We start from the raw sequence: 26,733 nt of genomic DNA on the forward strand, positions 1-26,733 counted from the left end.
ATATCTGTTGACTGCAATGCTTTTAAGTTTGATTAAAAGCGGTGTGTTGGTGAAAAATGTAAAGGGACCCTTTTCGCAGTTTCTGTGTTTAATAGCGCTCAAGGCTGGTTCTCATTAGCCCCGATATGGCAATTGTTTCTATTGCCTCAGTCATTTCAAAACGTTTTCTTCCGATCGAAGCGATTATATGAGAACATTACACAGACGATCGCTAACGTCTGCGGCGATTGGGGCGATCACGATCTGTCCTTCTAGCCTATCTTTCCTTTCTTCGCCGTAAAACTGCAACAACTGAAAAGATAGGAGACCACAATTGAAGGCTGCCATTGTGTTTGAGGGCTAAAATGATTGTTTTTCGTAGGTCTTCGCTCATTCCAGGCGATAGGGACTTTCGTTTGCAAACGATCGGGGCGATCATATGAGAACCAATCTTTAGAAGCAAAAACTACGCGATTTGTTGAGTTGTCTAGTCTCAATTTGCGTGTATTCTCGCAGTTTCATGACGTTGAAAATGATGCAGTTTGTTCTAAAAATAGCAGAATTTTCCCATACAGTAAAAACCCGCGTATAAGAACCTAGAAATTAAGAACCTCCTGGCAGAAATTTGCTTCCTTAATACCCCAAAAGGTTCTTATATGTGGGGTTAAACTATTTTATTTATAATACAATAACTGTATTTTATCAAAAAGGATGTCTTTAGAGATCAAGAATTGCACAGGGAAGCTAAAAAATGCCAGTAAGTACCCCAAAATATAAGAACCTGTTTTGCCAAACTCTAAAAAAGCAGGTTCTTATACGCGGGTTTTTACTGTATCATAGGCCCGCCTGCATCTCGCACTTACAGTCTCCGTCCCCGATTATGGCTCTATGGCGGCCTTAATTTGTCAGCTTGCTTTCGACGCTCGCATCTTACCACTGCGCCAAAGACCGCCAACAATTCAGGGAGTTAAAAAGAAGTCCGACCAAGTCCTTGAACCTTTGGTTTCTTTGCTTTATTTGTTCTCAAAATAGAACTTTCTATCGCCACGTGTGACTTATAAATATATCTTCAAAAACGAAGTATCGTTTTTCTTCTCAGGTCTGCTACAGCTACCTTTAGCCACGGAATGCTAGTCACTCCGCGGCGAGATAAAAAAGCATGCACAAAAAGCGTTTTTTAACTAATAAAGTAAACAAGTTTCACATCGCGGCAGTTGGCAGCTTTAAGATACAGAGAAGACAACACACTTTTCAATTAACCTTTAAAACTAAAGAAAATCTGTAAGACTGCCAAACATTACAAATGTAACGGAAATATTATTTTGATCAAATTCTCCCAACTTATGCTGTAGAAAATGTAAGGACTCTGGCAAGGAGAATCGGTAGGTTGAACTCAATACTTAACGTTTAAATTAGACATTTGACAATAAAGTACTGTAGTTGATAACGACCGACCGACCGACCATTTTGAAGACACTCTATTCACTGATTCTCCCGAAAGGATTTACGGTTAAGGTTTTTAAGATGCTAGCTAGGATTCTATTAAATTAATAATACTCCTTTCGAAATCGGGAGTGTTAAAAAATATATATCAATTTCTTTGAAATCGATTTTCAAACTGTAAACTCAGTCTCCGATGTATTAACACTAACTGTAAATAATTTAATTTTACGTGAAAGAACTATCTCTTTCTTATGCTCTCATTTAATCTACTCGTTTGCCTTTCGATTCAAGCCTTCTAATTAATTTCTTCATCTGCATGCTCGTAGCTTGCCAAGCCGAACAGTTCCGATCCATATTCCGACCATTTCCGATGACCATTCGTTATAGGTTCGTACTTGATTGTACTCCTATGACATTCCATTGGTTTCGCCTGGAATTGGCACCAATCCTCCTCATTTGTGTCACGACGTGGAAGCCTGGCACGTCTTACAACATCTATCCTTCCAGTGTTTAAATTGACAAAATTTGTGCAGTACAACCAACTTGCAAAAATATGTGTCCCGGCTACTTTCATTACAGTTTGGGTATGGGTGACCACGCGAATGAACTGTAAACAGACAAAAATGCAACGTGTTATTTTTATATTAAGTTGAAGAACTACGGTCGTGCTTATTCTCCATCGAGTTCATTCTCGTCCCCATAGCCCTTTCGTTTCTCTTAGCCGACTTGGCACGAGAAAACGGAGGGCTCTGGGGACATAGGATTATTGAATTAATTCGAATTTGTTTGATTGGCTGTTTGCAACAAAGAATTCCTAAACGGAAGTCAAAAACGTAACGACTCTCTCATACATTCTTTTGAAATGTCATGACTGCATACATGAAGACCGGAAGTCCTAGAATCTAGGACTGGAAATTCTGTGTCCCCAGAGTCCTTTGTTTTCTCGTGCCAAGGCCCAGCCGGCTAAGAGAAACGAAAGGGCTATGGGGACGAGAATGCATCGAGTTTAGTGGAGAAACATAGGCATGCAAAGCGTGAAAAAGCATAAGACTTTAATGAACTATTTCTTCTGCGATTTTTCTTGCTTTCTAGCAGTAACTACCTGTAATTTTGAGCGCGATTTGCGCGCGATATCGCTAGAATTCTTTGAAACGTGATAATAAGAACAAAGGTTTTCTATCAGAGCATGTACACTCGTCTTGTAAACAAGGATGGCGGTGTCTCCCTCGACCTCAGTCACGCGGAAATCACGACCGAATCACACTGAAATCGCGGCAAGTTTACACGCGTGATTTGGAGTTGCAGCCCTAGCAACTCGCATTGGAAATTGTGATAAAAATTGTATTAAAAACTGCCCGTGTAAAGCCTTTACCTTCACTTGCCTCAGAAGTGAGAAACAAACTTTCTCTTTTTTTTTATTTTAAAACAGGTTTGGTTGGTAACTGTTTGTACTGAATAAAGTAGGTATTTTAATTAAGTGGGCAAGATGGATAACTTTTACAGCATAAGAATTAAATCAGTACTCAAACAGATAATATCTAAATTTGTTTTAAAAGCTCACCTGTTCGCGGGCACTTCTTATTATTGCACTCTTCGTAAGTGTCTGGTTTATTGGCCATAGTACATTGTTTCGACGCTAAGCCAGTTTTAACAGCAACGCATTTCACACTACGCTTTCGGGTTCCGCCCCCGCAAGAAGTTGAGCACTAAAGGAAAAACAGCAAGTTTTCTTATTATTTAAACTATAAGTAGTTATGTATTAGATAAAATAAAGGCGCGTTAAAAAATAAAACTAACAAGAACAGTGTTCAGGCATGTTTCCTTTTTGTACACTGTCCACAATTAGTTTATAAAGCTTAATGCTTAGAAAAGTGAATAAAGTTTTTGGCTTATTATTCTTCATTCTGTGAAGTTTCAAGCACATTTTGTTACTTGAGCCTAGAGTTTTCTCTTAGATATGCAACACGATTTTAGTTTTCTTTACCAAAGCGTACTATACACGCTATTTTCGTGTCAACAGATTCAGATTTCAGATTTTTATTATTTCACACTATTTACAAATATTTTTCACTATCACACACTATTTACAGAAAATTTATAAAATAAAATAAGGAAAATATAACAATAATAAAGCCAAAACAAACTGTGCTCAGTGACCAAAGAAGCATATGCTATCGTGTTGGTCACTGACACATCAATTAATAGAAACAATAGAAAAAAAGGAAGTAAAATGTGAATAACAAAAGTATGCGAAATAAACAAGTTAAATGGATAAATCATAATTAAGCTATATAAGCTTACAGAATGATACAGAGAAATTATGCTGAGGGGTAATATTGGAGTAAGCGGAGTAATATTCAACGATCTCTCACTGAAACGAATATTGCACGTATGGCTTTCAGAAGCACTAGCAACTGAAACAGAAAAAGGATGCCAGATAAGGGTTAAAACTTTATAGTAGCCTTTAAAAGGGAAAAGATTATTTTCAACTCAATTTCAAATGCGCAGTGGCACTTACTTTTGTCCACGCTCCAACATTCCATTTCACACAGGGCGCCATGGAACATTTTCTATGCTTTGGCGGTTTAGTCTTTTTGTCACAGTGTAGATCTGAGCCTGCGCAATAAACGCGACGGACTTGATTCCCTTCACCACATGTTACCGAACACTGCAGGAGAAACGCAAAAAATATATCCAATTTAACTCAAGAATACTATAGAGAAAATAGAGAAAATCCTCTCTCAAAATTATGAGTCTGTCCACTTCCAAGCTTACTTGGTATACGTTGGTCTATCGACGAACAAAACGAAGATCATTTATTTCTACGAATACGATTTTCCGTTAGTGGCGCACACTGGCAACAAATCGTACCTTACTCCAAGTTTCCACTGTCCACTGCAGGCAGTCCCGTCCAGTACAGTATTTCTTGGTGGTGGGACCCCTCAACAGTTCACTTTCCGCGTCATTTCCGCGAATTATGGCCTGTGTGAAAGACATGCAGCACACTGATCAACTTAGTAATGATTTTAGATAGATGTCCCAAATACTAGTTGTTCACGACTTACTTTTGTACTATTGTACCATTGTTCATGACTTGCTTTTGTTATGAGTACAGTCAACTCTCTCTCTAAGACGGACACCGTCGGGACCGGCTTCAAGTGTCCGCCTTATAGGGAGTTTAGTTACAGTAAAATGACCGAAAAACGGCAGGGACCAACACCAAGTGTCCATCTCATAGAGGTGCCTCAGAGAGAACTGACGGCACTTTTCTAGCTCCCTTATTAGCTTCCAAATGCAGTTCTTAATTCTCTTCAAAATTGTGACAACTTGAAACTGTGTGTTTCTTGTAAACAGTTTACAGAACAGAGTACTAATCAGCTCTAATCGGCTTTCGGACAACCGAAGCTAGTCTTCACGGAAGCACCCGAAGAGTTACCGATTCTTATAATTCAATCAAAAAAAATATCACGAGCAGTCACGATTGTTTCACAAATTGTCACGCCAGCTTTCACGAGCATAAATGCGCTGTTACTTAGCAACTTTGGTCAGGAAAATCGCGAGCTCAATTCTCAGATAATGGAATGTTGTCCTCGATTAATACTCGTTTTGTCGAGTGGAGATAGTGGTAGTTTCTAAAAATTATTGCAAAAATTTACCATAGTTCGCGGTGGTACAGTGATCTTAGGACACCGTCTCTCGTTGCAGTAGGCCCAGGACATAGGCACAGCTCTACTGTCGCACTTCTCATTAGGGTCTGCAGCTTCACAAGTTACCCTTCGTTTCCTGATTCCTTGGCCACAGGACACCGAACACTGACAATTAAATTGAGGCACGATGTTAAACATGGAAAGCAACGACATGATTTTTAAATTAAAAGGAAGTAAACTATGAATCATGGAACTGAAAAAGACGCTGTCATCAAGAAGAGGAGAGGAAAGGAGAGGAAAGGAAAGGAAAGGAAAGGAAAGAAAAGGAAAGGAAAGGAAAGGAAAGGAAAGGAAAGGAAAGGAAAGGAAAGGAAAGGAAAGGAAAAGGGAAATATGATCATGACATAAACTAAGGTGAAAGTTACAAACCAAAAAAGGTGTGTTCGAGTTGAAATAATTGTGATGAAGGATGATCTCGCGGTCGTCGCTCGCGTTGCGTCGCTCCGGTCCCAAATTTAATTAAAAAAAAAAAAAAACAGTCAGTTTCATTGAAAACCTGTATAGAAGCACTTAAAAGTAATGCGCAAACAATTTGTTGATTCAGTAAACAGATTTGGTCTCGCGAAGATTCCCACATTTTTCAGTTTACTCGTCTTCTTGATCACTCCACAATTCATGCGCGCGGGAAGAACTCGATGTTTGCCGTCCGGCAAGGTCAGTGTACTTTCAAGGACTGGAGAAACAATCGTACGAATCAGAAGACTTTGATGCTTCTTACCTTGCTCCAGTCTCCCACGGTCCACGCCAAAGGACACGGCTTCCTAAAACAAGATCTCACAACATCAGGTTTCTCTCTGATCTTAACGCAGTCATCGTCTTTTAACGCCACTTGTTCGTCATTTCCAGAGCTTCTTATACAGAGCACTGAACGAATTGAGATTCCTTTCCCACAGCTCTTGGAACATTTCTGCCAAGGTCCTTTCCACCATCTACAAAAAATAGCAATTAAAAAGAGCGTTGTTTAAGGCAGCGAATTTAACAAACTTGGCACGTTCAGGCTTATTAGCCTCATAATCGGATGTGAATGAATCAACGTTTAACTAAAATTGTTTTTTTAATTTAAAAAGGCTAAAAAAGGATAAAAAGTTATAAAAGTTCTTAAAAACAAAACGTTTTCGACTCTAAGGTCATCATGAGATGATGACCTTAGAGTCGAAAACGTTTTGTTTTTAAGAACTTTTATAACTTTTTTATCCTTTTTTAGCCTTTTTAAAATTATTTTATTGAACAACATTATGACAACAATTGTTTTTTTAAAGAATCGTTACACGGGGCGTTTACATCTAGAAATGAATGCAATCTTTATGGCATCGAACGGTCAACCTTCGTGACTACACATTTTGTGATGACTTATAGCTCTTTCGTCAGCAACTATAGCTGCGTTTAAACGCAATCAAAAACGCCTTTACAAAGGCAGAATATCTGGCAGTGCAAAAGTTTGTAATCCCTCAAATTCTCAAGTCACTTATTTTGGAATCAACCTTTCTTCTAGGTCTGCGAAGTAATGGTCAATTTCCTCTATGAGACATGCCTGCAGGGAATGATGCAACCTCGTTCCCAGGGCCTTTCCCTTGGAAATCTGGTCTTTCAAATTAACAGGGGAAAAGCCCTGGGAGCGAGGTTAGGAATGATGGTAGTTGTATTCAACAAAACTTGTCCTAGACTTTGCAACGCTGAATACAACTAGAGCAATTTTCAATTGAGTGTCGTAAAACCAAAACCAAAGTAATTACTCTGGCCAATCACAAAGGACACAGACAATCCAGTGAACCAATCAAAACTCGAAGCAAACACATGTAGCTGGCACGAAGCGCGGGAAAACGTGCGCGAGCGAGTCACGATTGGTTTTGGTTTTACTTCTGATTGGCTAAGAAAGTGGCGGGAGATTTTTAAGCCAATCACTAAGCGAAGTAATTCAAAACCAAAGCAAACGCAATTTACTTTCGACACTCAAGTGAAAACCGCTCTATCTATGGAGGGGATTCGGTATTGAGACGCCGGGCTCCGCAAATTTCTCACCATGGTAGTAACAAGAGTTTTCTGTAACATCATATACATAACAAGACGGTTTTTTAACTCACGTTGGTGGACAGGGATTTTCGTTGCAAGTCTTCTGTCTGTCATCTGGTCTTGGGATAGGTTTGCAGTATTTATCATCCACTGGCGTGCCGCTCTCCTCGATACACTCCACTTCAGAACGTGTGGTACCTATGACACGAACGAGTCAAGTTTATAATAAATAACAGGCCACCAAGTAACTGTTGCAAGATAGTTCGAAGAGCTTCAATTATGGAAGAAAAAAGAGAGAAAAATAAACAACAGAGCGCAATCACAAACAAAATAAATCGGTCTCAGTTAAACTCTAAAAAATTGCCAATACTTTCCTTTTAAGGTATAAAGTTAGTTTCCAGAAAAAAACGAATTCGACTTTTCCAATCCTCTCTAGTCTTAACCATTCGCGCTCGTTTATGAAAAAAAAAATTTTTTTGTGGGGAGGGGGGTGAGGGGGAGCATTTTTCCTTCCTTCTGAGCTATTTTTTTCGATCTTTTCTTTGGTATGAGAATAATTCGAATGCTGCAAATGTCCTGTACATTATCGCCCAAAGATCCCTTCTTGGCGTCTGCTCTCGTGTTTTAGCTAACGGACATTTTCTACTCACCTATGCCACATGTAGCAGAGCATCGTGTCCAATCACCGTATCTCCACTTGAACACGAGTTTATGAGTGATTGTCTGGTTTTTAGGGATTGTGTATTCGAATTTAATTCCAGGATTTTTGGTTTGGAACAGAAGCTAAGGAGAAACGAGAGAAAACATTAAACGAGGAAACAGGAACACAGGCTCTTTAACCCTTAAATTTCGAAGAGGGTAATTAATATCTAATTTCCCTTACAGTATCAACTAATCATTCCGGTAGCAAGATGAGCTAAACCTCGCCCGAGGGGTTTTTCTGGCATTCAAATCCAAGATGGCGCTTCCCGACAGAGTAACTGCTATAGCCACATTACGGCCTGGGGTCTAGGTTGTTTTATAGCAGTCGACTTACGACATACCATTATATGTAACTCATCAGTAGTCGGTCCCAGGGCCTGGAATGTCTCCTTGTTGTGTGTCCGTTTGTAGAATACCGTAGTACCACCCGCAGTGTATTCACCACTCTGCTGAATGTACCAATCACCGTTCAGATACCATTTACCGCTGGACGATCGCAGGGCCAAGTAGTTTGGAGCACTGGCCACTTCTTCCACGCGTATATTCCTGGCGCCGGCTGGAATCACTTTTGTTTCAACGTATCCTACGAAGAAAATAATTGTAACAAAGAGAGTAATGATTGGGATCATGGAAAATTTGAGTATCGAGCAATGCTCACTTTTCAAAAGCTAACTATAATTCTCTCACACTGAAATGCATTTTTGTCTGCCACACGACAATGCAACAGCACTTTATTGACACTATAAAATGGTGGTTTTCATCTTCTATTCATACCTATCCCGGTTCTCTGGTCAAACGTTGACTTGACTGTCTCACAGGCTGTACCATCCCCACGACAAACACCGCATTTGTCTTCCTTTGCGCTTGAATGAAGAACGTTATCACAACCAACATGCTACGAAGAAAGAAGAGACAGAAGAGCAACATGGCATTAATTACTAATTAGAGCGGTTTTCACTTGAGTGTCAAAAGTAATTTGCGTTTGCATTGGCTTTGCATTACTACGCTTTGTGATTGGTTTAAAACTCTCGCGCCACTATCTCGGCCAATTGGAAGTAAAACCAAAACCAATCATGACTCTCGCGCGCACGTTTCCCGCGCTTCGTAATGGCTACATGTATTTGCTTCGAGTTTTGATTGGTTTACTGGATTGTCTGTGTCTTCTGTGTTTGGTTTTACGACAATCAATTGAAAACTGCTCTATCACAAATTACTTATTATTTTGGTTTAAAACGCGCACACGCAACATGCTTAACCAATCAAGGCAAACACGCTGCTTGGGTTCCTCGCATTTAAGCCTTCTTTGCCCGATTTCAAGTAAAATTCTAATATATGCTGTCTCACAAACCTCGCACTTGCCGTTGATGCAGACGTCACGTTTTCCAGGAAAACAAGGTGTCCCGTCATGCACCTGATCGGACAACTTCTTCGAGAAGTACAAACCAAATAATCCTTTAGGTGTGCAGTGCAACTCACACGGAGACACTTAATAAGAAAAACAAAATGTCAGTACTTCACCTACTTCACCCTTGAAATCGTAGTATTGCCTGGTATAGTTCTGTGTATGCTATGCGGACCGGTTAAATGGTTGTGCTAATGAAGTCGTAATCGGAGTCATAAGAGCGCTTACGACCTAGAAGATCCAGAACGTTTCCATTTTCTTTCGATTCCGCTTATGACTGCGTGTACTAGATTGTCGGAGTCGCAAACAGAAACAGAAGAAAAAACAATCACAATGCCAGTTCTCGCGCCCTCCGAGTGCTTTCTTTCTGCTTGCGACACCGACAATCTAGTTTTCAATCGCAACTTTACTAACGACTCCGTCAGTTTGATTTTAACTAGATCACAACACTCTGCGTTCCTGATTGCGGCTCCGTCTCTGTCGCCAGTGAAAACCAACCTTAATGGTGTACGAGTCATACGTTAAATCCCAACACATCTAGACAACCTGGTGGGTGGTAAAACGGCTAAAACAGTTATTAACTTTACCTTGTGAATAACGTGGTTTCCACTTCCACTGTCTATTGTTTACACGTTTATTGTCGAAATGTGAGCACTGTAGCTCGCGGAAACTCACGCTCCCTGCTGGACATGGCTGAAGAAAAATTAGAGTAAGTAAATCAAGAGCATTTTTAGGTAATGATTGCTTCAGAAATGACTTATTTATCTACCTGTGTGTTGCAGAGTTTATACTTTTTCCACTCGCCGATACAGTACTTTCCCCCATGAGCAGGGCTGCGAAAAAAAAGAAAACAATAATAAGTGGTATGACAATAAATATACTGAATTGTAGTATTTTATTTTGTCTGATATTTTAAACAATGCTTCGTTCAGGCGTTTTAAGACATACAATCAGCTGAAATAATAGTTCACTGAACATTTATAAATTCTAGAGTAGATGAAGGGAAGCCACGAGCCAAGCGGCCCACACTGCCGGAGCTTATCCCGGTTTCCGTAGCATTAAGCGGCTAGGAATATTTCTACTCCCCCCTGAATGGGATGCTAGTCCATCGCAGGGTTCCCCCCCCCCCCAGCATAATGTCGCCGGTACCCATTTATACACCTGGGTGGAGAGAGGCACTATGAGAGTAAAGTGTCTTGCCCAAGAACACAATACAAGTGACCCCGGCCGGGGCTCGAACTCGGACCGCTCGATCCGGAGTCCGGCGCACTAACCATTAGGCCACCGCGCCTCCCATCTAGAGTAGATACCGTACATCTAATTATCTTTATAAGTAAACATTATTATTCCTATCTTAACATACCGTGGGTTATCACAGTGCCTCTCTGTGAACGACACCCCTGAACCACAGGTCCGTGAACACTCACTGTAGTTTCTCCAGGGACCCCAACCTCCATCAACGCTCTCTGGAATTTCTCCTCTTTCAATACAACTTCCTTTGTAACACCACTAGAGGAAAAGCGAATAAGAGATTATGTGAAGAGGTTTTAGAATTGGCAACTTTTGGTCATAAAAAATAAAAAATAAATATGTGTTTATAGTGGTCATGCACTTAGCTTCATATTTCAACGAGATAGCTAGTTTACAGGCATGCCACTGAAACAGAGGAAACAAATAATTTATAAATGAACATAACAAGGTTAAAAATCCCAACTGGCAGGAGGCAGACCAGTTGGCTATATACAAAGCGTGGTCGAGGATTTGAACTCGGGACAACCGAGAAACAAATCCAGCTAGTGGCAAGGGCAGGCCTCGAACCGGTGACCTCCGGATTACAACACCAGCGCCCTCATATGCAGTTCATGCTCGTAAATTTTGTTGATTCGCGTTTCTCATTTAAAATGACTGAACCCAATTCAATATGTCGATGGTGTTTTCAGTCGGCCTCAGTGTGCAGTCGTATAAGTAGCTACACTTTGTGTCTTAGAAAAAAAGGTTTGTGCCCATGGGTACCAGTAATTCCTCATGTGTGATAGACCAACTCAGGGTATTCCAAAAAGGAGTCTTGTAAGTGATTGAACCTGAGCGAAAGCCATCTTTAGAGTTAAATGAAATGCTGCTCATTGGTTGATGGTGTTTAACCTATGGTTATTGACCTGTATTGTCAATTTTGACGGTATAATCTTGGATGTGGAATTAAACGAGACTTCTGTTACGGGAGAAATGATCACAACATTTTACCTTGTTATCACCGCATTTTGTTCCATCAGCCGCTGGTTCCATTTTGGAGTGGCACGCCCTCCCAACTCGACACCACAAACTGTTACAGATGTCCTACAAAGCAAAACAGACAGACATCAATTTCTGAATCACACGAGACATGGGCACCCACAGAGCTTACAAGGCTTCGTTCATTGTCTGGGTCATATATATGTTAGCCTAAACATGGCCTGGTTTTCTGGTCACCACTGTAAATTAAAGTAGGTGATTTTTCGTGCACTTTGTCCACTTTTGATCAAACATATTTCTTACCTCGATAAATATAAATAAACCGTTAAACCAAACGGAATATACGACTCAGGCTTTACAGTGTGCATCTGTCTTACGTGCAACGTGTTGAGGTTAATTTTCAATGGCCAAGGTTCAACTCAAAGAACATCGCTATAACTTACCGTCATACCAGTACAGTGGGAAGATGAAGGGCCGTACTGCAGGCGACATTGGTGGTTGGCGTCGTATATAACCCCCGGTAGCATTGTGGGAAACTTGAAGTCATGCCTCGCAGGCTCATCATCAAGACAGCGGCCCCAACCTTTACTGAAAGAAAAACAGAGATAATGTTTAACATTTTTAATGAAATGGGTGGAAAATTAAGTGATTAACAAGTAACGTATAAGTTGAAGTTAAGTTTTGGGCGTTTAATTTTTACCTAATCAACTAAAACTAAAACACTCCTGAAAATAAGGGACATAAAAGAAACAAAGTTTCATGTCTACATTCCTTTCTTGTTTAAGAAAAAAGCAACGTTCGGTTGCCCATTGGTACGGTCGCAAATAGGTGATGTACCATGAAAACTCAAGGAAGAAACACGTGACCTGTGCGAAGCGCGGGAAAAGGACGCGTAATGCAAATAGTGCAGTAAACCAATCAGAACTCAAAACACAGCATGTAATCTATGCAAAGCGCGGGAAGAGTGACGCATACCAAATCTGATTGGCTTAGTGGGCAGTTTTTTCGTTCTGATTGGTAAGACTTCTTTTTACGATTTTATAAACTAATTACCAAGTTCACCAAAGTGACAACCCAACCAAACATAGAATTGCTTTCAAAAGTAAACGAGAAAGCGCCCTTTTGTAGGCTGCCACTTACTTTAAGAAGCGCCTGACATAATTTCTGCTACAAGAAGACCACAATTGTTGTCGGCCTGAAGCTTCCAGCTGAGGAGACATCAGATACGGTTTATCTTGAGTCCACTTGCAGTTGTTTTCATTTCCATCGTGCAGCATTCCAAAACTGATGAAAGAGAAAAAAGAAATACCGGCAGTTTTAGTATTATGTCTCATAGATCTATTATGAACTCCTCGTGAAATACGGTAATTTCTGTAAATTATAATTCTTAATCGAACCCTTTCCGGGTTTTTTGGTGTAAGGGCTTACGTTACACCACGCCATAAGTGAGTAAATTTGATTGGCCATGAACAAAGCAACAACCTTGTCCCTAGGCTCTCTCTTCTTTTTCTCCCTTGCCAAGCCTGGGATCCAGGTTGACAAAGAAATAGCTTTTAGGAGCCACTACTGACGTCACTCCGGCACGCGCAAAATAAGATTCACCTCCACAAAATCTACCCAAAATTTAAAGCGCAACGATATAAACCGCTCACGGCTCAATTAACCGATGGGGTAAAGATGGTGTATTTAGACAATGATTACAGCTAAAAAAAAGTATACAGAATCGGACTCACATAACGGTTCACGTTAACAAACCCAAATTGAATTTGTGTTTTGAGTCTCTAATACAGCAGTGATAGGACACGGATCAATAAGGGTTTTAATTTTCAAGGTCTCTTTGTTATCACTATCAGCCCTCGGCTTTGGTTGATACCACAAGCCACAGTCTCGATAAATCTCGCTATCGTGGTCAACTTAATCCAATAACTGCTAATTTAACCGCCATTGGAGATGCAGCAGACATTTCATCTTCCAATTTGTTCAATTTTAATACAAAAGCCGGGGGAAATACTTGAAGTAATGACGGTTAACAACCAATGCTCATAAAGAAACGAAACAAGAATTTTAATTCCATTTCCTCGCCAAGGCACCACAACAGTTCCGTTAGAAGCAATTCCTCTGGTTTACATGTAAAAGGTCGGTAACTAGTTCCACCGGATTAATTTACTATCGAGTGGAAAGCGTAGTTAGTTTTGGTAACAGTTATCTACTGGATAGTTATTTTTCCGCTGCCAGCCTAATCCAACCTTTGAAAATCAGGGAGCTGATTCTTTGTACAACCAAAACAGACAACGGTAAACTAAACGTGCACATATACGGCAAAGCCACATTACGGAAATGGAAATATTTTGATCTTGTTTGTCAAATGTGGTTCAGATTTTTGGACATTATTTTGGAATCCATCACAAACAACAAACCGCCGCGAGGAAGTTGGTTAATACAACTTCCAATTTCTTGGCATAAAAGCGAGATGTATGGTGTCTGACATTGTGCCCTTTTACATTTTAATTCCGTGAGAATATCCTATGATTACCTGAGAGATAGGAAATTGGCCTTAAGGCGGATTAAGCAAAGACTTTTATGGCGCATGGGAGCTTTTAAGCTGCCTTAAAGGCAGTGAAAAACTGCTAATCTTTTTTAAATCCTTAACAACTTTTTGCCTGATATTATCGTTTCTATTTTTATACGTGTTTAAATCATCAGGTGCAATTTATAGCATAACTGCAAAATGTTGCCGCAGATATAATATTGTGATTAAACCAAAACAGAACCTTCTAGAGATTGAGTGTTAATCTTTATCATACAAGCGTACTTTGTTGTAATACGGCAGAATTTTTTTTACTGATTTTTTGTAGTGTCAGATGTTCTGATCGTAAACACAACCAACAATATTCTCTGTTGTTTGAGTTGCAGAAAAGCGCCCAGAATGTTTTAACAGGCTCGAGAAGGGAAATAACGTTGAAAACACGCTTACTGCACTGTAAGATGGCTTTGATAGAACAGTGATATCAGCCAACAAAATATTTTAGGTTATCAGGATAATTTGCGGTATCCTGCATGATCTAGATGGAAGGAACGCCGACAAAATACCCTATACACAGGTACAATCAGTAAATACACTGTAAATACGCTGCAATATACGATAAACGATCCCGAACGCCGACCGTCTGGTCTGTGTGAGCCTGGTATTTTATCTGTGATATGATAAGAGGTGCCTGTGATCCCTGAAGATAATTTAAATCAATAAGTGTCGTCAGTTTTTGTGAAGCATTTTTGCACAGACTTAACTGAGTCGGTGCCACCATTGTGACCCTGCTCGTGACCAGGCCGTGTTTCCAGTTCAAAATCTAAATTCTCTCTACTATTAAATTGGCATAAATCTTTTAAAACGTTAGTTACAGTTGGTGGTACATCAAATCGATATCTCCAGGTCTTTTGTTCTCATTTGTCCGCTTAACAACACATTAATATGGTATGGATAAAATTCAATAATGGCCAATTTAGAGAATTGAAAGGTTAACAGTTTTCGCAGCAATCAGATCAATGCATTAGTACTTGAACTGCCTTCGAAATGACCGCTCTTGTATCTCAAGAAACAGACACTGACAAAAAGATAATACTTATCTGGATTAAGTTATTTTGGGTATCTGTGATTTATTGCCAAAAAAATTAAGACGGTGTAGCACTTAATTAATTAAGATATGAATTCTGATAATCGCGCGTGCTGTCTAGAAACTGGCGTCCAAAAGACGCTTGAAATCCATCCTTGTAATCAACCAAATTAATTTTTGATAAGATAAAACACCGAAAGAGAATTCACAACTTCGGCTGACAGATAATATTGTTGACTAAAACGTAATGTTAACTTTTGAAGATTAGAAAGAGACTTTAAAGAAATGATATTTTTTAAATCGGTCACTCCTAAAGCCATTTTCGTATTATCATACGAATTACACTTTTGGATTAGAAAAATTCCACCGGAAAGATGGATTTGAACTTCGTTATCCATAATCTTCATTCGACAGGGTTACAAGTGAAAAATTTGGCTATATTTTCTTTATAAACACATTGGTGCGCACTAAGAAACAAATAAACAAGATCTGCATTCTACTCCTTCACAAAAGCTCCTGAAAAATGCGAGTGTCTGAACAGATAAACGTAAAGTATTCAAGGTCACTTCTATGTAAACAGCAGTAAAACATTTCGGGTCATATAAGCTGTTCTCCTGAGGGTGGAGGGGTATCGGATAAGAATTGCGTCCGAGGTAGAGAAGGTAGAACTGCGCTCATCTCCCATCTGAAGTAGGTTTGATACCAGCGAAAAAACGGTCCGCAAAGTGTCTGAGTGTATAGCAAAAGTAGCGTTCTTTTTTGTCGGCTTTTCTGCTACAATGAGCGACATAGCTGAAGCCGCTATATTTTTACCAGATTAATACTATACGAGCAAAAGAAAAATGCTAACGAAAGAATAAATATATTATAGATTTCAGTTATAGATTTTGTGCGATTGCGGCGTTTTAAAGAACTTCATTTTTATTGTTCTTACTTGTGTCCTATTTCGTGGGCGATAGTGTAAGCTAGTGTCAAGCCATTGTCTTCATTCACATTACAACTCTTGTCTTTGGTGCAGAGACCGTTTACCTGTGAAAGACCTGAAAAAAACAAACCGTTAATAGTTATGGTAGGAACTGGTAGCTTTTTTGTATAACTGTTGTTCTTGCCTATTTAGTACACATCAAAGATAACCAAATAGCCAGCAAAAGTAGAGCAGTAAAAGTAAAGAGATCTAGCCAATCGGAACGAACGTGATGATCGTTAACCAATCAAAATACAACCTACACCACTCGTGACTTTTCTTGTGCATGCTTTCCCCCGCTTTGGCATCAATTACATATTTTCCCGCGTTTTGCGCCAGTTGCCCGTTTTTGCTTCGATTGCTTCTGATTTTGCTTTGATTGGTTCATTGAGTTGCCTGGGTTTTTTTTGATTGGCCAGATGTGTGCCGATAACTCGAACCACCTCCCTCTAACTCGAGCCTTTTTCGATTCCCGTCCAGGTCATTTTCTTACTTATTTAACCCCCGATAACTCGAACCTCTTTTGATTTCCCTTGAAGGTTCGAGTTGTTCGGGACTTAACGGTAGTTTATGACAGTAATCAGGAAACTGGTAAATAAGCCTTAGCCGGTTAAGTACAAAGCGCGTTCTAAACTGTTCAAGGAAATCTTTGAGATTTCAGCCTCAAGGGATTTGAGTAGAGATTTAGTCTTTACAGACCACACACGAAAATCTTCAGGACAAAAGTTGAGAAACTGCGCTAGAGGTCGTTACGTTAATGTTACCTCCCTCGCCCCTAGATAAACAAAAATCTCAACCGTGTGAGCGTTTTACGAGGATATTAAGACAAAGTTTCAAGTACTGTACATGTGGGTGCGTTCGCGGTTGAGTCGGAGAATTACATACCTAATGTTTCACAAGGCTCGTTGATTCCTCTACATATGTCATGTCTGTCAAGACAAAAATTTACAAAAACTAACCGTTATAGGACAAGACAATAAGAGAGGGATGACTTGATCAAATGCTATTTCTGATCGGAACAAAATTTATTCATCGATTACCACACCAAACGATGTTAGCCAAGAAGAACTAACGTTATTTTGCTAAAAAAATACATTTTCGGGTATGGAATTCAGTAGTTCTGGAATTTTGGCAAGGCATCAAACCAGTAATCGTTCAGAAGCGCTTTTTAGTTTTAGTTAGATTAGACGACCTGCATTGCATATAGCTTATAGGTAAAAGAGGGGAAGCAGTTAGCGTATTAACTGTATTATGGGGCTTCGGCTCAAAATTCATAAAGCATGGAGAAAACTGTGAAGCAAAATAGAGATATTGGCAAACACGCGTGTTAACGTTCATTACCGCGGACTAAATATTACAAAAATAGCATTAGTTACAGTCACGCCATTCTATGGAACACTCTTCCTTGTGACGTAAGAAAAGGAGGGTCCCTTGGGCAATTTAGAAGCTTAATCATGCAAGTAATTTAATAAGGAACGGCATTCGTTGAAAGCAGCTTTTTATGGAAATATTTTACTTTGTACAGTAATTTTGTAATTTACAGCTAACGAATTATTCCATGTGCTGAAATAAAGATTATCTATCTATCGTCCCGCGTGTCATCTCTCACAACAACTCGCGCGCATGCTTATTTCACGTGTTACACTTACGCGCGCTGTAGCCAAGGATATCATCAATACACACCTGGTAATCAAGACTGCTATATCATGGTGATTAGGATGGTCCTCCGATTTAGGATTTATGAGTGACGCCCAGCGACAGAAGTGTTTAAGTGTGTGACCAGCATGATGAGTAACTTTCAGCGCACTCTAAGGAGAAAAACAAACAATGAAGTCAGAGTTATGCTTGCCCGCGACTTTAGCTAGAAGGGTGGCTAAGGAACATGATGACGAACTGACATGGCAACGTTATAATCAATATACAATACATCACTTTTCTTTACCCTCGGATTTGTAGGGTAGCTTATACAGCTAATATCTCCGAGCATTTCACAGTAAGCACAGTACAACAGGCAAAGTCCAGATCACAAAACCGGGAACTCCATGTTCTGCTCTTTACGATAAGTGTGTGGGTTTTTTTACGTCCCCTGCTGACAACAACACTGAAGATACAGGAGACGGGGCCTACGGTTTATCGTTCTTATCCGAGAAGACTAGAATATCTAACCATTTGCAGATGTTATTGCAAAGGCAGCATATTCTTGTCAGTTATTTTAAGACCCTGAGTGTTGGCCCGGTCGGGGAGTCGAACCCGAGACCTCCCGCAGTGCAGTCCGGCGCTCTACCAACTGAGCTAATCGGTCGGCGGTTCGGAGTGCTAGCGCTCTTTCTGATTGGAAAGGAAGAATCGGAGACAATTCGGGTACGTTTCGGCATGAGGTTTGCCAAAACCTTCATCACGCATAAAAAGGGAAACATAATGAGAGAACTCGGGTACCCACATGCAGAAAAATCATATGGACAGCAGTAGTTGTTTTTTTATAACATTATCCATTGAAAACGTTATATAGCTGTTAGTTAGCGTTTTTCACCCGTGAACAACTAGCCTCTTGTGAAAAAATTCTTAGTAAATTAACAAGTCAACGTATAACTTGCTAGTGTTATGTTTTCGGCTGTACTACAGGCAATAGCTTTAAAACTCCCTCTTCTTTCCCAGGGATTTCTTACCGGGTTTTCCTTAAGAATCATCACCCGTACGAGTACGATATTGATTGCCGTCCCGATGCTTGGGTCTCGAAACATGTTACTGACCTGGCGAAAAACAAAACAAAAAAATTCAATGAAACCTTAATTTGTTCAGATGGTTATGTTTTGATTCAATTTATTTGTGTCATGAATGTATCTTGCCATCATACCTTAAGCCTATTGCACCTTAAAGAAATGCATAAAAGGCTTACTTACCACTGTACCTTAGGGACCCGGCGTTTATTCGGGGTCCGGCGTTTATTCGAGAAAATACGGTAATAGTTTGCAAAGTAAACTGAGGATTACATACCATATTTGCAATAGTGAGAAGATACTCTTCTAATCCACCCTTGTAAAACTCGTACATTGTCTTGTCGGCTACCATCAGCATTTCCACATTTTTCTCCGTGCTAACTGAGCGTCTTTCGCGTCGATTCTGTCGATTTCTTATCTCTAGGTACGGCGAACGAAGTCGACGTTTCAAAGTTATCGGTTCTAGAATGTAGGATCAAAGAATTCCGTGTCATCCACTACAGTCAACTCTCTCTAAAACGGACACCGTCGGGACCCGGCTCCAACTGTCCGTCTTAGAGAGGTGTCCGTCTTATAGGGAGTTTAGTTACAGTTAAATGACTGAAAAACGGCAGGGACGGGACCAAAACCAGGTGTCCGTCTAATAGAGGTGTCCGTTTGGCTGAAAACAGTGTAATGTAAATCTTACAAACTCGTGCAGTGGAAATATCTATTACAGATCTCGTGAAATGTCTTCATCTTTCTTTAATTTCAAAGACCAACTATCTTAGTTTTCTAATTCTGCCTTGGTGGTGAAAACTGTTCACAGGCAGAAGTGAAAAATAATTATAGAAGTGAAAATTAATTATTATGATGAAGATGATTATTATGCCAAAATGACATTTTAATTATGCAATAAGGCTCTACGTCTTTCAATTTACCTTAACCTCTTATGAAAAAACTACTTTCCGTTTCAGGTTATACTAATGGCACACAAAGATATCAAATGAGCTCTATTAAAATACTGGTTAAAATTAGAAGCAATCTTTTCATAAGAGAACAGGCCTGTACCTTGATCTGTGCATAATTTGTCCTGTTGTTTCCATGGTAACAGAGGCTTGTCAAGCGATCTTCTATACACAACATGAGAATGTTGGTCGTCCGCGTTAGACAAATTTTGCCCTTGTACAGGTTCAATGAGATAGTGAACTCCATCTTCAGTTTGAATAAGTCCTTTCTAAAAGTTTAAAGAAAAATTAGCTCAATTCGAGGCAAACTCCCTTATGATCTGAAGGGTCGGAGAAGCGTGATGACTTATGACTGCCGGAAGCGTAACGCCGCTGGTTTTCTAAAAATCCTGAAAACGAAACCCCTAGGAGTACTGTCTTCCCCCCACCCTTGCATGGGATGCATCTTTATCGCTGCCCTCTCCCATCTCTATCCCCCCACCGGCACACACACAACGTTTGGTCGGGTTTCCTAACAATTCACCGGTAGAGAGGCACGGTGAGAGTTCAGTGTCTCGCTGAAGAATACCACACATAGTACCCCGGCTAGGGCTAGATCCCAGACCTCTTGACCCGGTAAAGAAACAAACGCTGCTTTCCAAAGGTTTATTAAAAGCACCCATAAAGAAACCACAAGTGTAACTAAACTTATTTGGTTGGTATGAACGAGGTACAAGTCAATACGGACAATACGTGGTTCATTATAAACTCGGTTGGAGGTACTTAAAAAGGGCGGGTTACTTAAGATACTTTTAGCAGCTGACGATTCGGTTGTTAGTTCTTTGTGCAAAATGATTTAAAGGTTTTTCCTCACACGAGCCATTTATAATTCCATTTCAACCTGAAGATTTGTTTTTGAATATGTTTAATACAAATGGTGAATTACGGGCCAGCACGTATAGCTAACAAGACAAGAAATACAGATGTTTTATGTTTTCTACATGAGATATTACGACACATGGACAGCGTGTGTGGAGAAATTTCTTCACTGAAAGATCAATACGTTTAGCTCCTAAACGGAAAATGAATGTTGTTGTTGTTGTTGCAGTTTTGGTTGTTGTTGTTGTTGTTGTAGTTGTTGTTGTTGTTGTTGAGAAGGGAATATGCAGACAAAAATTCAAACTATTTTGTTGAATCGGTAGGCAAAGGTTTCAGCCGATTGAAAAATCATTAGCGAAAAATAAGACGTTCTTCTTTGTGGCGATAACTTAATCAAGATTCAAGCACACGTTATGACAATGTTTTAAATCGATGACAGTACTTTGAAATAATACAGCTAACAACCTAACTGTTCTAGAAGGTAAGACCAAGCAAAGGTCTTTTCGTGCGAGATGGCAATTTGTTTTTGCAGATGTTATGAATTGACGAGAAAGAGCTTTAAATTCTTTACATTCTGCAGTTTAACCAACACCAACACTGGCAAAATGCGGTTGACGCTGCATTCAGTGTGAAACAAATTAGACATGTCTATATTTCAACAGTGCAGCCAATAATTCTTAAATAACACTGGCAATATCCCTATAATAGAGTCTGCTTCTTGACCTTAAACGCGCGTTGTTGACTTCGCTATAGGCACGCATGAAATATCTTTGCCTAGATATTAATCATGTTTTTCTGTATAAGTAAACGGGGTCAATATTAATTCTCGTAGGACAGTGTTTTCTTTCTTCAAAAAACAAATTCGAAAATCGCTCTTTACGTATCTTTACTGTCTTTACACAACAATACCTTTTTTCTAGTATCTGCTCATTTGCAAATGGGTTATCGGTCAACAGACTAAAGAGCAAAAAGTACGCAATAGGGCGTATACAAAATGTGTTAAGAACGAACTTGTTTTTCTTCGAATAGAGATAAAAAGTACAAGGGAGACTAAACAAAAACGCAATTTAAAAAATCTGTTTTGGGAAGCGAAAGTTTTCCTGTTTAACTCGATTTTCTGTTAAAAAAAAAAGCGATAGGAATGTAGCACTTCAGCTCTTGAACAAGAGACAGTTGTTTTTTTTGTCCAATCGTCTCGGAATTTGTCCTTCTTTGTTTTTCAGACGGGGAGGAATGAAATGCACGCAAATGAAAAACACAATCAAGTCTAGGATATTGGTTGTGGACATTTAATTCTCAAGTAACAAGAAATTGTATCTTCTGTACACATGTTAAGGATAAATTTGACCTCCCCGAAATTACGAAAAATAAAAATAAAAAAAAAAACAATAGATTCCCACGACCTACACTGTTGGGGGAATGCTTTCATTTTCCAGAATATTCAACCCTCTCTGTGGCAGTGTCAAGGTCAGAGTCAAATTCTCCATACTGTGTTTCATACTGTTCCTAAGGTTATACTTAAGAGAATTTAACTTTAAATAAAACGCTCGGACTACCTTTTTTGAGATGATCAGAAATTTCATTCTCATAAACTGTCCCACTTGAATGTGTAATAAAGAAGTGCAGAGAGGTTAGGAATCGATCACTGTGGCGGATTAAAAGGTTAAACAAACTTTAAGAGCCGGCTGCAACCCATTTTGCTGCTATAGTTTTGACTGCGTGCTTCAAAGGCTTTGAAAAACATTTATCATAGATTAATGAAATGATAAAGACGGGAGATAATTAAGTTATCTGATGATCAATAGTAATCATATTTTGGCAAATCAATTAGTGTTTGCAGTTATTCACGTGCTTTGGTATTTTAATTGATTGGCTGTCGGCATGCAAAAGATTGCGCAAAAGATTGCGCGCGCACGAAATTTGTGTTGGATATTTCGACGGATTTCAAAGATAGCAAAACCTCCTTTCACGTCAAGATTTTAGATCCTAGTGACAGATATAAAGAGCTGCTTTCATACCTTTCTTTGCTTTTCACGTTACTCTGTTTACAAAGAGAGAACAACGATTTGTTTTTGTTAGATATGGAAAGATGTCATTTGTGATAGTGCTCTTCAGAATGATAAAAGACGGAGTCTCGCATTGAATAAACAGTGTTTAACTGTACCTATTTTCTATCTAAACAGTTGTTTCTTTGCTTCAAGAACTGTCGAACGATTAAAATGCTATTTTAGCGCTCAACAATATCAGATTTCATCTATGGGCATATGTTACGTTGATTAGGTTTTATGCTAGCGAAAGTTCGGTTAAGGCGCGCGCACTTTGCGAAAACGCACCTAAAAAACTTGATTTCAAAAGGCAGGAATTTGATTGTCGTAAAGTTGTTTTGTTTTGTTTTAAGAAGAAACTGCGAAAGAGCTTACATGCGTTTTAACCATCATTACATCTTGAAATGTCTAAGTGTTTTGGATAAGAAATTCAAAACGAAAAATACTCGCCAAGAATAGCCGTAAAAAACAAAACACGTGAACAACTGTTACTTCCATTAAAACTTAAATTGTCATTGCCTCATAAATCCTTCCATTATGCTTAACGCTGACAAGCTACGCTCGTGTACTTTTCGCCAGTTATTTTGCGACTAAAATGCGCTTTTTCCAGATGACAGTTTCGGTTAGATGAAAAAAGCATCTTTGACCTTGCAAAAGAGTAAATTTAATAAGAAAGGAAATTCCACGGACAACTGGCCTTGAAGCGGGCACTTCGGAAATAGCTGGTCCCTTCATTGCTAGCTAGCGCGAATGATCCTAGCACGAAAAACGTCTTGTGGGTTCGCATTCCTTTAAAACATTGACCCAACCGAGACAAATCGCTTGGATATTCAAGAATCTTCCGTCAATTTGACTACAGGAAATTTCAACAGCTCAAAATAAACTTGTCTGACACTGGCGAAATCGTAGCATTTGAAAGGGATTAACATTTGGCGTTTTATGACGCAAAAAACAAATATTTATTTGCACAAGTTTCTTTCATATCACGCACCTAAGAGAAAAAAATCCTGAGTTCTTCTTTTTCCTTAGTCTATAAATTAAACCCAACAACATGAAAATAACTCCTTGGCGGAAACAATTATTTTTGCATAGGTCATCGGACTAAGAAGTCATCTGGTATTTGAACTTGTGAATATCGTGATTTGCGCGCAAACATTTTTTTGTTTTACTTTTTCCCGCGCTCTATTTTGAAAAAGGTTAAAAGTGACCAAGTTACATTAAAGAATACCGTTAACTCTATAAACGGAAAAGGAAGGATTAACTACTGTACTGCGCTGACAACAATAAAGCACAAACGAATCTTTTACCGTGGGAAACAAAACAAAGAACTGTTTCTTGTTGAAGAGGAATCCGTCATCGAAAACACGGAAATCAACACTCGTTGTAGAATTGCAACAAACTTTCTTATGTTTCACCCAAATAAACTCCTTTCTCGCCGCATGAGGTGTTTTTACTTATAACAGCAAAAGATGCCGCTTTTGTTGTTCTAAAATTTCCTTTGCGTCACGCATATTTATAGCAAACATCCGGATCAGAAAAAGTGCTGTGAGACCGGCGCATAAAAGGCAGTTGCGCGCTGCCGGTTTGAATTGCCACATAAAAAGAAAAGTCGAAAGCGCGTGGAGAAAAATTACAAAGCTACAGAATTTCCGGTGTTCGCCAGTACTGAAATGAGAATTACAAATGCTTCTTCTGCGACGCCGGTACTGCGAAGAAAAGCCGAGCGTTTTTTACCTGGTTTTTTACTATCATACCCTGTATGATTGTTATTGGTTTTTCTGTAACGTAAACTGGCTGATAAAGAAACTTAAATGCGATCGAATGAAAAAGAAACGCCGGGGTGGTTTTGCGCAAAATATTAAATACGACTTAGCGCTGCGTGACGTATAGACAATAATGAGACTTAGAACATAAATACACCGGGGTAAACCCATTTATCAAGAATCATTTGTCGATTGTCATTGGTTTGTTGTGAAAGTCTCAGTTATCTGGGTGGTATATTAAATTTATCACGGAAAGCAAAGACCAAAGAAAGTTCCTTTACTTACCAGACCTTTACAATAGCTGAGCGACACCAAAGAATTTGGTTGATCCTTGATGTGCCCCGTGTAATGACAGTCGAGGTTGTTGTGTTGCCTGATTTGATCACCATGTTCGATCACCAATCTTGGTGCGGCAAATTTCGTGTTCTTGGACAGACGAAGTTGTAGTTTTTGCCCTTTGAAGGTCGGTACTTCGAGGTGTAAAAGTTCTCCCTCGCTTGTTCCGGTTTTAGCACTGTTGACTTGCTGTTCTTGGCGCGAGTTGCTATATGGTTTGTGAAGCACGTGCGATATAAACTTTCCATCGCTTGTCGATCACTGAAGGAATAGTTATCTTGTATTCTTCGTAGTTTTTCACAAATCGCTCTGAAAAAGCAAGGCTACAAAATCAATTATGAGACGGTCGAAGACAGACTACGTACTTAAAAGTCTGCAAGCCGCGGGATTATTAATTAGAAATAATGCCGTCAACAGCTAGCGCGCGTCTCAAAACATTCATTAAAGCCTTTGAATTAAACGATTGCTTATATTTCACTAACCTGAGCCCTTCTCTTCGGCGGCTAAAGTACCAGCTAGTTTGATAAGGACCACAAAAACACCATATACACAGATTGAAAACATGGCTGCCCAGCGCGGCTATCTGGAGAGATAAAACGGGTTCTGTGCGTGAGTTTTGTTACATCACCCGGCACTCTGTGATTCTGAAGTAAAAACAGAAATGTGAGTGCCTTTTACCCTTCCGCAAAACTATGTAATTATTTGCATCCCGGATTCTTGACTTGTCAATTAGTGGCAGAGAATTAAAAGAATTGCGGTTAAGGCTTCGACGCTTGAATAACCTTCACACAGACGGTCAAATCTATACTAACTCACTCCGTCGACTCGGCTGGCCTTGTGTTGTTGTTTCCGACACTTATCTTTCACTTAAGAACATTATCAAAATATAGGCAAGAAATCTCCACGGTCCAGAGATCAGATCTTCGGATAGCGAAATCAGAGCACTGTGTACCTTTGAACTCCCCACAACCACTTATATAGCGTTAACACCATGTACCAGTGACGCGCCATTGATTGCGCATTGTAAGTCTGAAGGATGCCAACCCAAAACTCATTGACAACTGTAGCAAAATATTGACTAGGTAAAATTTGAGTCTCGCTGTGAAGGCAGTATCTGGTTACAAATCTTGAAATATGGGAAACTAAACACCTTATAAATCTGCCATCACGTTGTCAAGGTATTTTCCTTCAAGGGAGAGCTGAGTAGAGACATTTTTTTTCAATGTAATGTTTTTGCAAAACAAAAGTACCATTATAAAACGTTGTCCCATTTTATCATCAAACAGTGTTGACGCGGCACGTAGCACTTTCAATTGATTTTCAATTTAATTCACTTACTCGAGAGCTTTTTTTCTTGACTTGTTTGCAAAAAGCAAATAGGCAGTCAGGTTGTTGATTATGTTCATAGAATACAGTTGTTTATTTATTTGTTTTAGAGTAAAAGGCAAAGAAAATTCCTAGCATTGCCTAGCTTCACAGAATCATGGTCAAAATTTTTTCTTCGGCAGAAATAAAGATGTTAGGGATTTTTGAAACTTCAAACCTATGCAAGATTTTTGCCATGACCTATCTTTGCAACACTTCTAGCAATCTACATTTTAATCTTGAAAAATTCTTTCACACAAGCCAATTTTGCAAGCAAACATTAAGGTGTGTCATTTGCTTTAGTCATTGTTAACACGATTAAACAGTTTAAACTTCGATGGATTAAAACATCAAACGACAGGAAAGATAAGCGAAGCCTTCTGTCAACTGGTCCCTTAGTGAAAATAGCTCAAAACTAAGCACTCAAACCGCGGACATATTTCCCGTCTCTTCACGTACACAAGTCCAATATAACGCGATTATGAAGACCACCCTTCTCATTCAAGAGTGCAAAAAATTACTCCAATGTGATTGCATGCACTGATTAAAAGGATTTTGAGTAACTTCCTGTGACTTTGGCCTTTTAGCCACAAAGTTGTTTACACTTTTATTTTCGTGGGTTGACAGACTTTACCGCCAGACAGAAGCTAATAAT

The 26,733-nt window shown here is 39.4% G+C and overlaps 1 protein-coding gene across 1 annotated transcript; it reads right to left on the reverse strand.

Moving 5' to 3' along the window:
* Positions 1-970: 970 nt before the first annotated feature.
* On the reverse strand, positions 971-25,657 carry LOC144660378 (A disintegrin and metalloproteinase with thrombospondin motifs 7-like). Its single transcript, XM_078520992.1, is given in 27 exon segments — positions 971-2,029; positions 2,984-3,128; positions 3,941-4,090; positions 4,294-4,404; positions 5,079-5,234; positions 5,848-6,058; positions 7,211-7,337; positions 7,790-7,922; positions 8,183-8,424; positions 8,616-8,736; positions 9,190-9,326; positions 9,831-9,936; positions 10,013-10,076; positions 10,607-10,752; positions 11,485-11,577; positions 11,916-12,060; positions 12,613-12,756; positions 16,018-16,123; positions 16,933-16,976; positions 17,731-17,855; positions 18,714-18,797; positions 19,042-19,226; positions 19,815-19,980; positions 24,663-24,962; positions 24,964-25,022; positions 25,196-25,296; positions 25,392-25,657. Coding segments are annotated over 26 exon segments (3,528 nt in total). The 5' UTR covers positions 25,278-25,296; positions 25,392-25,657; the 3' UTR covers positions 971-1,883.
* Positions 25,658-26,733: the final 1,076 nt, after the last annotated feature.

Source organism: Oculina patagonica, chromosome 1 (assembly GCF_052425735.1).
Source record: "Oculina patagonica isolate OP01 chromosome 1, crgOcupat, whole genome shotgun sequence".
NCBI lineage: Eukaryota > Metazoa > Cnidaria > Anthozoa > Scleractinia > Oculinidae > Oculina > Oculina patagonica.